The 20,437-nt window shown below is 49.2% G+C and overlaps 1 protein-coding gene across 3 annotated transcripts in view; it reads left to right on the forward strand.

Moving 5' to 3' along the window:
• The window catches only part of LOC133116456 (protein diaphanous homolog 3-like), a 354,934-nt gene that overhangs the window by 217,362 nt on the left and 117,135 nt on the right, over positions 1-20,437 (forward strand). For all 3 annotated transcript variants that reach the window (XM_061226003.1, XM_061226004.1, XM_061226005.1), the window contains 3 exons: positions 732-826; positions 3,008-3,109; positions 18,184-18,423. In XM_061226003.1, the coding sequence (XP_061081987.1) occupies positions 732-826; positions 3,008-3,109; positions 18,184-18,423 (437 nt within the window). The remainder of the gene's footprint in view (positions 1-731; positions 827-3,007; positions 3,110-18,183; positions 18,424-20,437) is intronic.

The raw sequence follows: 20,437 nt of genomic DNA on the forward strand, positions 1-20,437 counted from the left end.
CATACCTACCACCGTCCCAACACCGTACTGCTCTCTAACACAGTTCAGCCTCCCCAACACCGTACTGCTCTCTAACACAGTTCAGCCTCCCCAACACCGTACTGCATACCTACCACCGTCCCAACACCGTACTGCTCTCTAACACAGTTCAGCCTCCCCAACACCGTACTGCTCTCTAACACAGTTCAGCCTCCCCAACACTCTACTGCTCTCTAACACAGTTCAGCCTCCCCAACACCATACTGCTCTCTAACAGAGTTCAGCCTCCCCAACACCGTACTGCTCTCTAACACAGTTCAGCCTCCCCAACACTGTACTGCTCTCTAACACAGTTCAGCCTCCCAAACACCGTACTGCATACCTACCACCGTCCCAACACCATACTGCTGTCTCTAACGCAGTTCAGCCTCCCCAACACTGTACTGCTTTCTAACACAGTTCAGATTCCCCAACACTGTACTGCTCTCTCTGTACACTGTTTTTTCAATGACTGCAGAAAGCTACCAAAGAAAAACAAATAAAAACAGCCTCTTCCCATGAATGCATGTACCACATAAGCAAACAGACCGCAGAGTTCCAGGAGTCTGTGTGCTTCTGCCGTGGAATTCATAAACCGATTACCGTCTTCAGTTTTACTCCGTTTTTACCGTTTTGCCTGTTTGCACAAAGACCGTAAACTCCGATTCGGTCCCGAGGCTCAGAACCATCTTTTTGTGTTTGTGACTGGGCAGCCATCTTCCTGGGCTCCTTCCGCATGCCCTACCAGGAGATCCGCCGGATCGTGCTGGAGGTGGATGAGGAGCAGCTGACGGAGCCCATGATACAGGTGCGTACGCGCGGGGCGGAGTCCGAGGCAGAGGCATGCTGGGTAAAGCCGAGGGCGAGTGTGCTGTGTCTGCATCTCAGAACTTCCGCTGAGTTTTAGAAACGGTGATAAAACTTTCTTAATGACGTGTCTTTATGGATATTCAGGAACTCATGTTTGAAAGGCTCATTGGAAGGGCGACGTAGTGGTTAAGGTATTTACTGGGACCCGCAAGGTCGGTGGTTCGATCCCCAGTGTAGCCACAATAAGATGTGGGCAAGGCCCTTAACCCTGCATTGCTCCAGGGGAGGATTGTCTCTTGCTTAGCCTAATCAACTGTACGTCGCTCTGGATAAGGGCGTCTGCCAAATGCCTTTAATGTAATGTAATGTAATGTAATGTAATTCTGGTCTCCCTCTGTGATGGGGTGGGGACCCTGTGGTAGGGTCGGATGCCGTCAATCTGGGGCGGAGGAATAATGTGCAATCGCCTGTCCCCCCCCCAGTCTGATTAGATGTTGAGAATTCCCAAACCCTTAAATAGACCACCACGGTTCACAGCCTAATTAAGGAGCCAGAAGCAGGGCGGGGCGTGTCGATGCAGGTATGGGCCGGCGGCCGCGCTCGCTAACCCCCCTCCCCCCTGGACCCTGTTCTCTCTGTCCTCCGCTCAATTAGAGACCTGGCTGCTCCCGGCCCTGCAGACCTGTCTAACGCCTGCACACTTCAGTAGCACTCTGAACATCACTCACACTGCTTCATTAAGGGCCAAAATCAATTCACAATTCCTGACAGAGGGCGGCCATACATTTTAATGTTTTTCTGCCGGGGAATCTCTGCATAAGGAATCTCCTTCCAGCAGTGCACTGTACAAAGCCTCTTTCTTTATTTATTTTTCTTCCCATCTGACCCATGTTTCAATATGTTGAGGAATTAATGTTTCCATGGGGTTAGAGTGTATCTAATGCATAGCAAACTGCTGCATATACTTTTAAAGTCAAGTATGTCTACTCTTTATACCTGCTTTTGATTCCTTGCACGGCTTTGGAAATCTCCTGGGGTAGAGGTTTTTTCTCGCTCCTTTAGACTGTTCAGGGATCAGGGGTTGGATGGAGGTCTTTTGGGAGGGGAGGAGGTGTCGACAGTGCCTGCACTCTCAGGGGTGAGATTTGGTTAGGGGTCTTATTTGGAATTCAGTGTAATTGCTTTGCTGCCTTCAAGAAAAATCTTCATATTTTCCTCCATTGAGATACTATCAAAGAGACACACACACGCTCACTCATACTCACAAACACACACACACACATTGTTGTTCCTGGTCAGTGAAACGGTGGAAAGTGGCTTGTTTGATATGATTTCTGATGTGTAATAACTGCTGTTTCCTCTGCCACCTGCGGCAGGCAGTGTTCTGGTCTGCTTCACATTAGAGGGGAATTGATTTGCTAATGGAAACAGTGTTTCAGCACACAGAACTAGTTCAGCACAGAGCACATGTAGCACAGCTCACAGAAAATGTTGCACAGCACACATAAAATGTTGCACAGCACAGAGCTAATGTAGCACAAAGCACATGTAGCACAGAGCTAATGTAGAAGAGCACTTTTAGCACAGAGCACATGTAGAACAGCACATGTAGCACAGAGCACATGTAGAACAGCACACAGCACATGTGGCACAGAGCACATGTAGAACAGCACATGTAGCACAGAGCACATGTAGAACAGCACATGTAGCACAGAGCACATGTAGAACAGCACACAGCACATGTAGCACAGAGCACATGTAGAACAGCACACAGCACATGTGGCACAGAGCACATGTAGCACAGAGCACATGTAGAACAGCACACAGCACATGTGGCACAGAGCACATGTAGAACAGCACATGTGGCACAGAGCACATGTAGAACAGCACATGTGGCACAGAGCACATGTAGAACAGCACACAGCACATGTAGCACAGAGCACATGTAGAACAGCACACAGCACATGTGGCACAGAGCACATGTAGAACAGCACACAGCACATGTAGCACACAGCACATGTATTGTATATGTTGTTCCTTTCTGTGTGGTTTTGTGTAAGATTGGGTTGGATTTGCGAGGTTAGCATTAACAGAACTTGACTTAACAGATAAATGAAAATGGCCTCTCTGTCTCCCTCTCCATCCCTCCTCTTCCTCTCTCTGCCGTGTCCCTGAGCAGAACCTGGTGAAGCACCTTCCTGAGCAGACTCAGCTGAACGCTCTGGTGAAGTACAAGCACGAGTACGCCAGCCTGTCTGAGCCGGAGCAGTTTGGGGTGGTGGTAAGGACCCTCTCTCTCACACACCGGTCCCCCAGGGGCCCCTCCACACACACCGCGCGCAGGCTGAGTGCCTCTCACGCAGCAGTTATCCTCGCACGAGTGTTTAAACGGCACAGAAGCCAAGGCTGGTTTTCAGACCCTACAGTGCGACCTGCTTTATGGAGGCATGTCCTTGCTGATGAGCCGTGGGTTCCCTGTCTGTCATGCCGGGCCCTGAATGTTGGATGAAGACGTCAGCGCGACAGGGTGGTGACTGTAGGGCTGGGTGGTAGATGTAGGTGTTTTTTTGGCATATCGGCATGAATTCATGCAATGGCATGTGCTTTTGCAATACCATTATCAATGGTATGTTCATGTTTTTCATCCAATGGAAGAAGAAAATTGCACATCGCGATAGTATGATAAAGAACTAGTGGAGAAGTTTGTGGAAAGGCGTGATGGAGTCAGTCACACTGGTGGTGGTGAAAGCCTGGAATTAGGGCTGGGCACACCATATTGATGATTTTTTTAATGTTGTTTAACTGTAAGAAGTTATCCATTTTTTATCAATTACGTCGAGGTTGGATGTCATATTGAAGTCATATTGAATCCCCATCTTTTCTCCCTTGGAATCTTTTTACACGGCCTCTGAAGTTTGGATGATGAAAGAAAGCTGATATGTTGATGCATTTGACTGTCCTCATTGTTCTACAATTACAGTGCATCCCAGTTCTCTTCTCGTGTAATATGTTTTGGAAAACCAAATACTGTTACACCGTCAATGTGAAAAAAATAATTTTTTCCCGAATTGCCCAGCCTGAGGTGGGTGTATGGGGGACGTGTCATTTGATTTCTGCGGAACAATTAACAGGATACTTGGCGACTTGCAGAGTTTCAGGTGGGTTTGTGCTGAAAGCAGATTCATTGCACAGAGCGCACGGCGAGTTTGCCTCTCCTGATGCGGAAGGACACGGTGCCTTAAATTGGATATGCAAATGAGTGAAACTCAGCTTCAGAGTCAACATCGCCGCCGTTGTGCCAGTCCTCGCCACTCTGACCTCCCCAAAAGCAGCAGCGCTCCGTTTAATCCAATAAAATCAAACCGCTCACACTGTTTAAAGGTGAGCGCTTCAAAGTTACTCTGTTTAAGTGGCGACTTGCCTTCTCTTCCTCTTCTGGGAGGTTAAATTCTCAGAAAAGAGATCATGCAAAGCGTTTCCTTCATGCCCGGAACGTGCCACGCTCGTTTGAAACATTAAATGGAATTGGTAATTGTAGTCGTTTTTAACAAAAAAAAATAAAGGCTTCTTTAGTTGTAATACTAAAGGGAGCGGCAATTAAAATGCAGATAATCCTTTTTTTCAGAAGCTTAAAAAGAAAAGCACCTGCGGTCTGAGGATGCGTACTTATTAAAGCGAAAACGCGCTAACCCAATTATGTCTCCCGTGCTTTGGTATGGAATCATTCAGCGGAGATGTATTAAAAGGCATGCATGATTTAGTGTGAAGGCCCCCTCCGCTGTGGAATAATAGCGTTTAAAAGCCCTTTAGAGCGGAGGGAGGGATGGAGGGAGGAGGGAGGGAGGGAGGGAGGCGGCACCACCGTGCCTGGCTCGGCCCCTCTCAGCCTCGCGGGGGCCCGTGTCTGACCCATCCCCTCTCAGCCTCGCGGGGGCCCGTGTCTGACCCATCCCCTCTCAGCCTCGCGGGGGCCCGTGTCTGACCCATCCCCTCTCAGCCTCGCGGGGGCCCGTGTCTGACCCATCCCCTCTCAGCCTCGCGGGGGCCCGTGTCTGACCCATCCCCTCTCAGCCTCGCGGGGGCCCGTGTCTGACCCATCCCCTCTCAGCCTCACGGGGGCCCGTGTCTGACCCATCCGTCTCCGCGTCATCCTTCCACTGCTTACGCACGCCGTCACAGAGCCGACAGGAGCCATTAATCACGCCGCACGTCCGAATGATCAGCTCCGAGCTCAGACCTTTAACACAGCCAACGGCATGGCCTGTGATTGGTCATGGTATTTATTTTATACCAATCTGGTGGTCTTGTTAGTTTTGCACACGCTGAAGGTGTTGGTAGATAAGGCGCTAAATATTGAGACGAGACGAGGGATGGGTATCGTTAGGGTTTTATCCGTACTGATGTTGATGCCATTTATCGATTCCGATGCTTATCGATACTCTTAGTGCTACTCTCCATAATTTGGTGCGAAAAACAATCACGCTATACAGTGAATACTACACTATTATGTAATGATATGTATGATATGTATTATGTATTAATATGAATACTAACTAGTGTAGCGGTTAACCACAATTAATTGACGTACAAATGCTTTAAGCATGAAATGAACTTTTCATTCGTTAGTATATTTATTTACTACTAACTAATGTATTAGTTACCTGTATATGTATACATTAGCAAACCATAGGATAAACCATTAACATTAGCTCACCATAGCCACTAATAAATACATTTAAAAAATCATTCCAAAATGAATTGCCATGAACTAATTTAGTTGTTGACATGAATTCATGATGTTCAAATACGTAAACAAAGCTGTACAGATTGACCTCTCTGTACTTAGTTAACAAAGACATTAGTTAATGGCAGTTCATATAACCTTATTTTAAAGTGTTACCCAAAAAAGAGATGTGAGAAGAATTAATGCCTATTTCATTATTTTTGGCAGAATAAAACTACAGTTCATAAGCTTTTCACAAGCCAGCAAGCAATAACTTAAAATAGAGCAATAGAGAAATAGAGGTATTGGTGCTAATTGGGGTTCAAGGCCATGGTCATAGTGGAAAAATATTAACAACCAGACATACTAAAAAAATAAATAAAAAAATAAATAAATGCTTCTCTGGTTGTCTCCAGCTCAAACTAAGTTCAAGAACTGCAGAATTTCTGCTGCCACTGCGAGAAGTGTGGCAAATGGGTCAGTTGGCTCAGAATAACTTAAAATGAAACTGTTGCCTATATTATTGTACAAACTTTTTAATTTTTTTCCAGTGATGCTCATTCTCTCAGTCTAACGTTTTTGCCATATTCTGGCATGAGTGGCACAACCAGCGTCTGGGCTCATTCACGTGCGCTTTTCAGTTCGCTGGTAATGCGGTGGTGCTAATCGTTGCTGCTACCTCTGCTCATATGTAACGTTTTTCTCGAGCAGTCAAAAACACTGCACTGCCTCATGTTCATGGCGTGTTGTATTTGTATTTCATTCAATTGACGGTATTGCCTCCTTTACACGCTACAGCTGACATAAATTACATACAGCAATATTTTTGGGCACTTTTTAAAGTGGGTCCTCACTTTGGAGTGTTTTTACCTGTCCGCCATGAATATAAACAGACGATTAAGGTAATAGCGTAATAGCGCCATCATTGGGGTCAGTTAAAGGCATTATAGGCTACTAGCTATTTTTTCTTTTTTTTTTAACAATCTTTTCTTGGAAAGATTTAGCTACTTTATACTATCAAATGTCCTTTACACAATGTTGTTATGTTAGTGGTTGTAATGAATGAGTTACGTTGTGTAAATTTCGATAGCGGGACAGTTTGTCCAGGGCCTTATGGACATTGTGGTTGTTACCAATCAGGAGCGGGTATTGAGTGTCTGTGCTGGATTCCCGCGTTGCGGCTCGGTGTGTATCCGCTGTGCAAGGCCGTGGCGGTAAAACACTGCAGCCACTCGGTAGCACAGCGGTTATGGAACTGGCCTTGTTGTTGGTTCAGTTCTCAGCCCTGTAGTGTTGCCTTTCCGCACAGCAGTTTACTCTAATTGACTTAGTTATGCCCGTATGCATTCTGCATGTAAGCTGTGCAGGTTCCTCTGAATTAAGACATCAAAATAAAGAATATGCAAATGGTTATTACTACATTACATGAATGAAAATAATAATAATAATAATAATAGTAATAGTAATAATAAAGTCAGTGTAGGTTAATTTGTGCAGTAAATGGGCTTTCTTGTGAACTGAATGAGTTCCTTTATGCCTGCTGTAGTTGCTCCGGGCTGGGAGCCAGCCTTTCATAAACACAATGTGCTAATTGTGCAGCCGGTGGTCGACTCGCCCAGCGCACACATTGTGTTCATTATTGCTGTTTGCCCCTTATCCAGGGCGAGCGCGCCAGAGCGGGCCATTTACATATCCTGCGTTTGCATCCCTGCCGACCGGGCCGGGGCAAAGCCGGCCTCACGGGAGTGGAGCTGGCAGCCCCTGGCGGGCGTGTGTGCAGAGCTGTGGCGTATCGGGGACCTCGCGGGTCGCCGCGATTGGGTGGTGACTGCCGGGGAGGGCGTCGGCCTGGCTGGGGACGGGTGCCAGGAAGGCGGGTCATCTGAAGGCAGGGAGGAGCCTCAGACCCCACGGCTCAGACCCCACAGGTCAAACTGCGTCCGTTTGTTCCACCCGAACACGACCGCCAAGAACGTCGCCTGAACTCGCTAGTTCTGCTTACTCCTCACCGGTTCAGGTGACGGTTCATAAATCGCATCACGTCATTGATGGCAAGCTTTGATGAGCTTTGATAATTTAAGTGCAGTAATTATGAAATAATGAGTGACAAATTAAGTGTGATATGTGTTCACAGCTTCTTTTAACCCCAGGAGAACAATCAGTATTACATTTTTTTCTTCTTTTATAAAACACTATTTTACTTCTTGTTTTTTTTTTCTTCCAGTTCACAGACAGAAGGCCTTATTTTAATAAAGGATCAATCCATCACTGACTCAAAGAAAAAACAGTTGCATGTAAACCTTCGTCGATATCCTAAGCCCCTACCTGCCAAACTCCAGCTGCCAAAATGCCAATTCTATCTTGCTCTCAGTCAGTTGGGAGCAGGGTGGGGAAAAATGATGTTCAGCATTTCTGAAAAGTAGGTATGTGTTCTAGGAAAACACGCATGTCACAATGAAAGAAATGAAGAGTTCTGTGCAGGTTTGTTTGTCAGTTTTGACTCTCGATAGACTATTTCCCCCTCTGGTGAATAACAGGGTTTTAGATGAGGCATTTCCAGAGAGGCAGACGGAATACACACGCGCACACACATGGACACATGCACGCACGTGTACACACGCGCACACACATACATACACACATAGACGTGCAGAGCGATGTTAAAAGGTGAGAAAAGGCTTTGCAGGTGCCTCTCTGAGGAAAAAAAAAAAAAAAAAAAAACTTTCTCTGTATGAGATCACTTCTGAACCAGGGGCATTGCTTCCTCACTCAGTTTCAACATTGTTACTATGGAAACTATACCCACCACCCCCCCCAACCTCCTCCTGAACCGAAATGCATACCTATGTGTACAGACAACCCCAGTGCCCTCATCTACAACACTCCTGGTCATGCTAGCTTATTAGCCTATTAAGCAGGTTAATATAAAGGACACTGGCGCGTAGCTTAGACTGTGGGATTAGATGCTGCCAACGGCAGTGTGTGGATTTCTGCGGCTCGAACAGTCACCCCGAGTCACCCCTTAAGCACACACACACACACACACACACCCTAAATGAGCTGGGAATGATGTGGAGGGAAAAGAAATGAAAAGCGAAGTAGAAAGGGAGCGTTTTGTGAGCGAGAGAAAGCTAACACTCCGTCCTCACTACAGAGAAAGTAAATTAGGGCAATAAATGAAGACGAATTGGATGGCGGTAGCCCAACTCAATCCTTGCCGGGCTCCTCCGTTCGCTGGGCTTTCCTTTCAACCTCTGCTCCCGACGTCTTTATTTAGGCCAGTCACTCAGCCCGTTTGGGGCTCTCCGATCCCCCACACACACGCACCCCCCCCCCCGCGCCTTCTCGCTCTCCGCCGCCTTTCCGCGGGAAGCGCATCACCGTGACTGAATACCTCGAATTAACTAATTGGACCAATTAAGGCTGTGTAATTGGTGGGAGCTGAAAGCGGCTCTCAGCCCGCGGGCCCTGCGGGGGCCGGGCCTGGCGCCCCTGCTGCAGCCCGCGCGCCTGAAAGGCTGCTGGAGGGAGGCCGAGTGTCTGCATCGATCCGCGTTCTCAAGACCGCACCGTCTCCACCTTCTGCCGCTCTTGAGCGCTGTGCCTGGCTGGGCCCCGCTGGGAAAATCATTTCAGCCGTCTCTCGCCCCAAAACTGTGTGCGCTAGTTAGGTGTTGTACTTCTCCAACTAAATCGTGCCGCCTTTGAAACCAACCCAGAATTACGGCGAGAAAGCCTATGACTAAGAATTGCATGCATGGATTTAAAGTTGTTTAAATGTGTGCTGCTGCATTTAGACGATGCTGCTTACAGTGTTGTGATTTAAGTGAATTAAACATAATAGGGAAGAAATTGAAGAGTGGCTGATCAGGATGGTAGTAGTGCCTGTAGTAGTGCCTTTGTTTTGTTTAGTTTTTTTTGTATTCCATTTTATCTAAATCTATTTTGTTGGGTTTTTGCCAGAGCTTAAAATCTGTCTTTTAAAATCGAGTGGCAGTGCATGTTGTGAACTGGGCCAGAAAATGACATTTGAATATTGTACTCCAAGAAATAAGACATTCTCAGGTATAAATATTTATTCCAATAAAAATGAATGGAGTGGTTTTAGGTACTTCCTGTTATGCATGCTATTGCCACAAGGGGTGCAAGAAGGGCACACATGCAAACAAAGAAAGTTCTGCCACAAATACTTCAAGGATATTCGAAAACAAAAGGCTGCTTTGATTAGTTGTATGAGGTGGGCTTGAGGCAGAACTCTTCAGATACCTGGATCGGGCTGTGGATACCCAAGGATAGGTTTGGGAACCAGTGGTTTCGGTCAAGAATTTTGACCGTACAATTAAACCCTTTCTCATGTTGACCACATCTCAGGGTGACCTGGGTAAAGAAATATGCCATATCGTGATGATATTTCAGTTTGGCATGATTTTAGCTTCTGTGGCTCTGAGGTGCCATGCAGGTTGGGAACTGCGGTTCCCTGATACTGATTTGTTGGAAATTAGTTTCTGTGATTCTTGGGAGCTGTAGTTCCATGACTCTGGTTGTGTTTGCAGACCGATTATTGAAGGCTCTGAGTGTCTGTGATGGTTGGGAGCTGTAGTTCCATGGCTTGGGTTGTGTTTGCAGACTGATTATTGAAGGCTGTGAGTGTCTGTGATGGTTGGGAGCTGTAGTTCCATGGCTTGGGCTGTGTTTGCAGACCGATTATTGAAGGCTGTGAGTGTCTGTGATGGTTGGGAGCTGTAGTTCCATGGCTTGGGCTGTGTTTGCAGACTGATTATCGAGGGCTCTGAGTGTCTGTGATGGTTGGGAGCTTTAGTTCCATGGCTTGGTCTGTGTTTGCAGACCGATTATTGAAGGCTCTGAGTGTCTGTGCATATTGGGAGCTGCCGTTCCTCATGGAAGATGTCAAGCGGATCTCTCTGGTAGCCAACGTGATGTGGCTTCACCAGGCAGGAAGCTAGAAAGTCTCCCGTGCCTCGCTTCACGCTCGAGCGACTCATCAGAGGGGTGATGGCCGTGAATGCGAAGGCCGTAGAGGGACGCGCCGTTCCGCGATGCTACGCTACGCGCTACGCTAAGCGCTACACTGGCCCCTTCAGGCTGCCTGAGCTCAGCCAAGCACACGGCACACACAGCGCTCAACCTTAAGCGAAGGCCCGGAGAAATTATGCATTTTCCACCACGCCCCACCCTTCTAAAAACAAAAAAAGTGCCCAACTTCTTAAGGTCACATTGCACATCAAAATATCAGAGCAGTCAATCCAACCTGACCTTTACACTTATTTAGAGTTGAATATTTATCACGGCAAACATTTCCAGTTGAAGAAATTACTGAATAAGAGGGGAAAAAAATGCACGCTTTCCTCTTTTGCTCTTTACACAATGCGGTGCGCAGGAAAGTACACACATATATATGAGGGTTGCATGATGGAAGAGACGCATATGACTTGTTATGACTGATTCGCTCTACTCTCTTGCCAAAGAGAGAAAACAGCAGTTTTTATTCATGGGAACGGACAAAAAGAGTGCTGACTTTTGCGCAGCTTGAAATGAAGAATTCTCTTTCATCCTGCTACTGGAAATCCCTCGTCGGTTATGAAACAAAAGCGCGAAAACAAAGCACAACCCACAGGGGTTCATGTGCCAGTCTTCCCCTGTCCATTTCTCCCTTCGCCTCGGCGTCTGTGTCCGTACCCATCTCCATGTCTGCTTTCCATGGCAAAAGCTGTGTTCTGTCACAGCGTTCTGTTGTGTGGTGGTAAATAAGCTTGATCCAAAGAAAAACTTTTCAAGCATTTCAACAACCGCCTTCATCAGTGAAATAGTGTACAAGTCAGAAAAGAAATGCTGAGCTGAAACTTGTTCCTGTGTGCACTTCTGGTTGTAACTAGATTGAAACAGTGCAGTCCAATTGTGTTTAAAATGTGTATTCTTTTTTGTTTTTGAAGTTACTCGTTAGTAACCTCGCTGGAAACTGCTGTTCTGTTTGGCAACATGTTGTCATCGGTTTGAATATTCAGCCGCATCTTAAGTGTAAAACAAGACTGTTAATGACTCCAGCTGTTAACGATGTTGATAAAACCACGTGTGAACAAGCGTACGGAACGATGGGTCTTTATTTCCCGCACCCCGTCTGACCGTAAGCAGTTCCTTTCTCAACACCTTCCTCAGCGCTTTCCAGCACCCTGCTGTACTGGCTGATACTCCTCTCATCTTCTGAGGTTGGGCGGTGGTCCACGTCTGTGGTGAATCCTCTGAGGATATGCTGGTGTAGTCCTCTCTTTATGGTGGTGTTGGACACCTCTCCTGGAGAGTGTTCTTGATCTGTTTGACCGTTAAAAAAGGGATTTCTTTAGTATTCTTTAGTCATCCACGACAGTCATCTTCCGTGGTCTACTAGGGCATTTGCTTTTCTGAGCTCACCAATGTATTCGTGCTTCCTAACAATATATCAAATGGTTGATTTTTGGCTCACCTTTGGCTATGTCTCTGCTTATTTGTCAGCCTCGTGATTGCCTGCTTTACTAGCATTGACACTTGGTCTTCCACATGCAAATTCCACAGCTAGAATTGACTCTCTACCTTTGTTTGGCTTTCTTGCGCATGGACTAATGCTGAAGTCTGCGCCTTAACCTCATATTCATTGTTTTATTTCAAATCCAATGTCCTGGAATACAGAGCCACAGCGACAACAAAAAAAAAGTCACTTTCCCGATACTTTTGCGTTTAACTGTATGTGCCCACTCATCAAGTGGGATGCTCAAATCTTTGTTTCTAATCCGAGGAGAACAGAAACGTTTAGTAGGTTCTATTTTTAGAGCTTTAGTACTTGTACCGTTGTGATGCTGTTTTGACAACAGTGAAGGGAGACTGGAAGGCGCCGGAAAACGCAGAGACGCGACTATAATTTGACAGGTGGACTCCGAGACGCTCCGGTCCGTTAATGACTCTCAATTTAAATTAATTCTCTGACGAGAGCCGGAAAATAAGAAAAGAAATAAAAAGCATGCGGCGACAGCTTTGGAACGGCAGACTGCAAGCAGACAGTGGCAATGACAGCAAAAAAATAAATAATATGTGGAATTGTATAAAAGGCGTTAAAAGGCCGGCGGAGTGGAGGCAGGGATGGAGTTAAACACTGGCGTGCAGCCGTGGCAGGAGCTGCAGTGTGAGTTTGAAACAGATCTGGCAGCCCATCACGGCTGTCCTCTTTCACAACCCCGCGATGCGCTGGGGAAAGTGGCGCTTTGATTGTTTCTTGAAGGAAACTGACTGTTTTTGACTCCTTAATAACCCAAGGGAGATTTTTTCTTGAGCCCGCAGGCATCAGTGCAAAAATCCCTGACTGAGACACAACAGCTCAAGACCCCGCTATCATCAGTCAATGAGGGGTAGAGCTCGTCTTTTCAAATAACCCCCCACTCATCCGGCCTGTTCTGGCGCATAAGAGCAGAGGATCAATGCCCGGGACTTTCACAAGAAACCCAGTGTATCCAGCGAAAACAAACACAAATGCCGCGCTTTGCCCCCAAAACGAAGCTCTCCTGCACATAAAAGAGAAGCAGAAGCAACCTGCCTTCCGGCACTAGAAATTGGAAAGTAGCTCAGACAGGCGTTTGGAGGAAAATGCGACTGGTTGGAGAGTAGGTGCTCGCCGATTTAAGGCTTTGAGTTGAACCCTCACCGCTACCGGCTCCCTGAAGTCTGTGACCTTTGCTAACCGACCAGAAGGCATTGCTATCCCCACAGAACGGCACAGATTGGTTCAAATGAGTGTGTGTTATGGATATCTCCCGAGGCTTCCACCCACTTTGGGCTTCAAAAAGCCTCGCTCTCCATCACAGGCCTAAACTGGCACCACAAATAATCATTTTTTCAGTGTGGAGTGTTGGAGAGGGGGAGAAAAGCAGCGTTTGATGCCTTGCTGTGTGTACTCTCTCTCTGTGTCTCTCTCTCTCTCTCTCTCTCTCCCTCTCTCTCTCTCGAGCTGGAGCTGGATTCTCTGAGAACGCCTGGTCCGCGCATCTCAGACACATCCGCGGTAATCTGAGAAAGTATGACTAATTCACAAAATGAATTGTGTTAAAGGGCTGATTACCCAGTCAGCTGAAAAATTAACCATGGCAAATAGCAGAGCGCCTTGCCAGCCAGAGCTTCATCCCCAGCACCGAGCATCCCACGCTGCCCATCACAGACGAAGGAAAAGGACAAGACCGAGAATTGGACATAAAGACGCGTAAGAGAGTAAGAGCCAGGTTGAGCAGGAGGGCAGAGCGTGTGGAGGCCTGCTTTAAACGCGAGCGCTCACCTGGGGAACGGGAGGGAGGGAGGAGCGCAGTCGCACACAAAATGGATGCTTTGCGGCGAATGTCATTTTCAGCAGGCGACGTGAAGGTGGTGGGAGAAGCGGCCATTTTAAAGTGCGGTGCGCCACTCTGTGGGTCTCAGGAACGGGATGTGACCTGAGGAGTGCCCGCTGTCTGAACAGCCGGGCATCGGAGCGGGTCGTTGAGGCTGACGCCGTAACGCTGCCCAAATGACCTGGCCCGCGCTGTCCGAAAATTCACTCCACCTGTCCGCTGCAACAGCTGGGCCGGTGTTGGACATGTCTTCTCTCTCCCCGCTTTCCAGTGGGCTTTTTTCTTTCTTTTTTTTACTCGCAGCAAATGCACCCGTCATTGTCAGCTGGGTAACATCGAACTTCATTAGCTTCGCTCTGAACGGCCCCGTTTGCACTGAATTACCAATTTGACTTCCGTGAATTAGTTGGAATAACAAAGCTAATTGTTAATGGTGGTTAATTTGTGAGGCTTTGCCCATTGGAGGGGCGTCCAGTTTTTTTCAGCCATCTGTGCCTGCTTCGTGGTAACAAAATCCTTCTCTCAATACCTTCCGCGCATCCAAGAGACGATGCTCACGGACGGTCGTCTTTGTCCTGTAATGTCTTTCGAGCATGTTGGTAATGGTTTCTTCGGAATAGAACAGAGACCTCGGGACGCCCACCTGCCAAAGCCTTCAATCAAAATAATGACGAGCGGAGGAATAACGGTAAAAGCCAGAGTGCAGTCAGGCTTTTATTCTTAGGTGTTGAACACACGGGACTCTTATTCTGAAGCACTCTGCATTAATGAGCGGGCCAGGCAGCCGCTGGAACCTTCTGTTGCGTGTAGAAGACATGGCACGTTCCCCTCGCTGACTGTGACCCACACGCTCCTGTGCCTGTTCATGTTCACTTTCAGCAACGCACATGTGCAGCATCTGTAGGCCAGGAGTGGGGTGTGGAGAACGACGTCACCTCACACACACACACACGCGCACACACACACACAGACACACAGACACACACACAGACACACAGACACACACACTCACACAGAGACACACACACTCACACTCACACTCACGCACACACACACACACACACACACACACACACACATACACACTCGCACAGAGACGCACGCACGCACACAGTCACACAGAGACACACACACACCCACACACACACACACTCACACAGAGACACACACACACACACACACACTCACACACTCACACACACACTCACACAGAGACACCCACACCCACACACACACACTCACACTCACACACACACACTCACACACACACACACACACACACCATACACACACCATACACACACTCACACACACACACACACACACTTTTTACACGCACACCGGTGGGGGCGCGCTGCCCAAAAGCAGTCTGTGCCTCCGGAGGTAGAAATGTCAATTAGGGAGAAGCTGCACACCTCAGCCTCTGCCGCTCTGTGCTCAATGGCAGCTCCTCTTTTCTCTCCCTAATAAGCGCCGAGCTAACAGGACGCCTAACATCTCCTTTAATAGGGCCTCAGCACAAGCGCTTCAAACGAAGGCGGGAAAGAAAACATGAAAGATGATTTGAAGGCTTTTTTATGCACACTTAGGGCCCAGTGGGCGCTTGTTTGTCATCGAATGAGTGAACTACGAGCATCTTGAATCTCGTAATTGTCAGATTTAAAAGAAGAAGAAAAAAATGCGTCAAATACTTCTTTACGTGTTATTTAGCTGACGTTTTTATCCAAAGCGACTTAGACCGTTGGACTAAGCAGGGGACAATCTCCTCTGGAGCAATGCGGGGTTAGGGGCCTCGCTCAAGGGGCTGACGGCTGTGCGGATCTTATCGTGTCTACACCGGGGATTGAACCACCGACCTTGCCCGGTCCCTGTCGTGGACCTTAACCTCTACGCTACAGGCCGGCCCTTTGAGGAGCCCGTATTCTCCGCCAGGACCTCACGCATCCCCGCGGTGGTCGCCGTCGAGCGAGAGGGCCTTAGGTGAGCTGCGGAAAGCAGGCCTGGAAGAGCCCACGGCCACAACTCCGGGGCAGCGACTCCGCCGCTAATCCCTTTCAAACGGGCGCCATCCGCAGACCTTTTTAATGGAAGTCTGTTTCATCGTGGATTAGGCCGGCGCTGACATCTGAAGATGATGCTCATTACAAGTTGGCAGGGTGTTTACACACATGCATTAGGCATTCAGCCCTGCTCCCATTCCCTCACTTTGGCTTCGTCTCCCATTGGCTCGTTCGCGCCGCATCTGCTAGAAAAAGATAGTCTCTCCCCACTTGCACTTATTTCTATCGATTGGAAGTGCCGCTCTGCCAAAGATGCATTTTTCATCTGTTTACTTGCTTAGGTTTTTGATCATCCTTTTTGTTTGTCGGTTTATTGTGCCATCGAACGTCTGCGCGGGACCAGATACGCCGGCCGAGTTGTAAAACGAGAGAAGTTATCTTGGATAAACGCGTCAGAGAAAATGTCACCGCGCGTGATTGATCTGCGTGAAGAGGCGGACGGGTGGATCGGTCCGGCCGTGTTCTGGGCAGCGCGAGGGGTTCAGGTGGGTTTGTGAGACGCACTTCCGTTAGCTCCGCCACGGTAAACCGCTGTGCTCAGTGCGCCGGTTCATTTCAGGTTGTTTCCACTCGTCGGAAAACCTTTCATTCCGCATTTCAACGCGTTAGCGTGCGTTGTGACCAGGGCGGCGTTAGATGGGGAGGCCTGTAGCGTAGCGGTTAAGGTGCATGACTGGGACCTGCAAGGTCGCTGGTTCCATCCCCGGTGTAGCCACAATAAGATCCGCACAGCCGTTGGGTCCTTCAGCAAGGCCCTTAACCCTGCATTGCTCCAGAGGAGGATTGTCTCCTGCTTAGTCTAATCAACTGTACGTCGCTCTGGATAAGAGCGTCTGCCAAATGCCATTAATGTAATGTAATGTAATATAGATGCCTTTGCTTATGAAGTGGCCTGTGGGCTCGTAGGCACGTTAACCCCTGTCTGAGACGACCAGTCAGGCAAACGTGGTGCGTGAAACTACGGCTCTCCGTGAACACTTCTGCTCTGGCGGAAATGCCTGTCGCGACTGCTGTTGTTTTTATTTTATTTTTATTCTCAGCTGTGGGCAGGAAGTGCTGCTCCCCGGAAGACCTGTTTGGAGCGTGATGTCCCTTAAACAGCCCTGGCAGCAAAAGCATTATGCAAAACAGGCCTGTTTATTTCAGCCTTTTCAACCTGTTTATTTCAGCCTTTTCAACCTGTTTATACCAGCCTTTTCAACCTGTTTTTCTCTCCATTTCTTTTACAAACAGCGCATTAAGCAGCCACGCCGAAGACCATATTGGCTCGTGCCTGAGAGTGGTCTTCTCCATATCAATCGCTCCCTCCTTCCTCATAGGTCACGTCTGTACCCGTTTACGGTCGGGGGGGGTTTGTTTCCACGGCGATTAATCGTATTGGGTGCGTGTTAGGGGCCGTTAATCAGGCGCGGTGACGCGTCCTGAACGCGGCGCACGGTCGACGCTACGCCTAACGGGGAGCGCGTTTAATCGAGCTCCATCTCAGAGCGCCGCTGTCAGCGGACGCTGCCGAGGCTCCGGCTTTAAAAGGCAATATTTCCTCATTTGCGGTAATTGTGTAACCGATGTAAGCCCACACCGCGCCGGGCGACGGTTCAGCCCACCCAGTCGCACTCCGGACCCCGCCGCAATAACACAAAAGCAATTAGGCCTCCTTCCGTCCCAGATCGAATCACAGCCCCAACGAAGCGCCCGGATGTTTTCATCTCTCCGTCTATGACCCGGAACGACGGCGGGGTGATGCCGCTTTTGATCAGACCGCCTTCTAAATGGCTAAACACTTCTGGGGAAACCGGATCCCCCGGTTGACTTGGCCGCCTGCGCATCGTCCTGTACGTGTCGAACACACGCGCGCGGTTCCTCTGCTCTTGAAAACAAGGGCCTCTGTGATTAAACTGCTGTTTGTCTTTAACTTCGCCGCCTGATTCTTTTTTTCCCCTTTTCACTTCCAGCAAGATATGAATTTAGATTGAACTTGTTACTCCGTTAGGACAAAGTGCTTTGTGAACTGCCGGAAAATAAACTCCATTCTCCCAGCCTCCTTTATTGGCGATGACACCGGTTAAAATGAGCTGTCAGTCATCGACAAGACAAGAAGCGAATAATTCACTCTCCGCAGCGAGACCCTACGCCCGGTCCAGAGCAGTGTCGCGCACCTCCGCCCTCCCTCCTGTAGGTGGCGGCGCTCTGATCTCTCTCTCCCCTGCAGATGAGCGGCGTGAAGCGGCTGCATCCGCGGCTCAACTCCATCCTGTTCCGGCTGCAGTTCGAGGAGCAGGTGAGCAACATCCGGCCGGACATCCTGGCGGTGAGCGCTGCCTGTGAGGAGGTCAGGCGCAGCCGCAGCTTCTGCACCCTGCTGGAGCTGGTGCTCCTCATCGGCAACTACATCAACAGCGGCTCCCGCAACGCCCAGTCCTACGGCTTCCACCTCAGCTCCCTCTGCAAGGTGAGCGTGGCTCTCCTCTCTCTCCCACGTGCTCTCCTCTCCTCTCTCTCTCCCACGTTCTCTCCTCTTCCTCTCCTCTCTCTCCCACGTGCTCTCCTCTTCCTCTCCTCTCTCTCCCACGTGCTCTCCTCTTCCTCGCCTCTCTCTCCCACGTTCTCTCCTCTTCCTCGCCTCTCTCACACGTTCTCTCCTCTTCCTCTCCTCTCTCTCCCACGTGCTCTCCTCTTCCTCTCTCTCTCCGACGTTCTCTCCTCTTCCTCTCCTCTCTCTCCCACGTTCTCTCCTCTTCCTCTCCTCTCTCTCCCACGTTCTCTCCTCTCTCTCCCACGTGCTCTCCTCTTCCTCGCCTCTCTCTCCCACGTTCTCTCCTCTCCTCTCCTCTCTCTCCCACGTGCTCTCCTCTCCTCTCTCTCTCCCACGTTCTCTCCTCTTCCTCTCCTCTCTCTCTCCCACATGCTCTCCTCTTCCTCTCCTCTCTCTCCCACGTTCTCTCCTCTTCCGCTCCTCTCTCTCTCCCACGTGCTCTCCTCTTCCTCGCCTCTCTCTCTCCCACGTTCTCTCCTCTTCCTCTCCTCTCTCTCCCACGTGCTCTCCTCTTCCTCGCCTCTCTCTCTCCCACGTTCTCTCCTCTTCCTCTCCTCTCTCTCACACGTGCTCTCCTCTTCCTCTCCTCTTCCTCTCCGCTCTCTCACACGTTCTCTCCTCTCTCTCTCCCACGTGCTCTCCTCTTCCTCTCCTCTCTCTCCCACGTGCTCTCCTCTTCCTCTCCTCTCTCTCCCACGTGCTCTCCTCTTCCTCTCCTCTCTCCCACGTTCTCTCCTCTCTCTCTCCCACGTGCTCTCCTCTTCCTCGCCTCTCTCTCCCACGTGCTCTCCTCTTCCTCTCCTCTCTCTCCCACGTGCTCTCCTCTTCCTCTCCTCTCTCCCACGTTCTCTCCTCTCTCTCTCCCACGTGCTCTCCTCTTCCTCGCCTCTCTCTCCCACGTTCTCTCCTCTTCCTCTCCTCTCTCTCCCACGTGCTCTCCTCTTCCTCTCCTCTTTCTCTCCCATGTGCTCTCCTCTTCCTCTCCTCTCTCTCCCACGTTCTCTCCTCTTCCTCTCCTCTCTCTCCCACGTTCTCTCCTCTTCCTCTCCTCTGTCCCACGTGCTCTCCTTTTCCTCTCCCACGTTCTCTCCTCTTCCTCTCCTCTTCCTCTCCCACGTTCTCTCCCCGTCTCTCCTCTTTCTCTCCCACGTTCTCTCCTACGTTCTCTCCCCATCTCTCCTCTTCCTCTCCTCTTTCTCTCCCATGTTCTCCCCTCTTTCTCTCCCTCTGCAAGGTGAGCGTCCTCTCCCCGCGTTCTCTCCCCATCTCTCCTCTTCCTCTCCCTCGTTCTCTCCTCTTCCTCTCCCGCGTTCTCTCCCCATCTCTCCTCTTCCTCTCCCTCGTTCTCTCCCCGTCTCTCCTCTTCCTCTCCCTCGTTCTCTCCCCATCTCTCCTCTTCCTCTCCCGCGTTCTCTCCCCATCTCTCCTCTTCCTCTCCCTCGTTCTCTCCCCGTCTCTCCTCTTCCTCTCCCTCGTTCTCTCCCCGTCTCTCCTCTTCCTCTCCCGCGTACTCTCCCCGTCTCTCCTCTTCCTCTCCCGCGTTCTCTCCCGCGTTCTCTCCCTTGCCTGTTGTAACTGCGCCCGGTCTCACCACCTGATCCCGAACTCGCCATTTAGCTTCTGCTCACTCTGCACTGAAACACCCTTCTGAACGTTTCATTGTTCAGTCCTTGAACGTCACAAAGGTTGATTTAACTTGCTGTGATCAAGTTCAAGTAGTGTTAATCATGCCTGATTCACCCCCTCTCAGCTGTCCCAATCAGAATATTTTGTATAACTGGCCCTTTTGAACAGGTCAATTCAAACCTGGAATGGGGAGATTGGGCCCACAGACAAAATCAATATGGAGGCGGAACGTATTTTTTCCATTTGAAAAAATACAGACAAACTAGCATAAAATACAATCTTGAAGTGACATTTAAAACAGGAC

The sequence above is a fragment of the Conger conger genome, chromosome 17 (genome assembly GCF_963514075.1).
Source record: "Conger conger chromosome 17, fConCon1.1, whole genome shotgun sequence".
Taxonomy (NCBI): domain Eukaryota; kingdom Metazoa; phylum Chordata; class Actinopteri; order Anguilliformes; family Congridae; genus Conger; species Conger conger.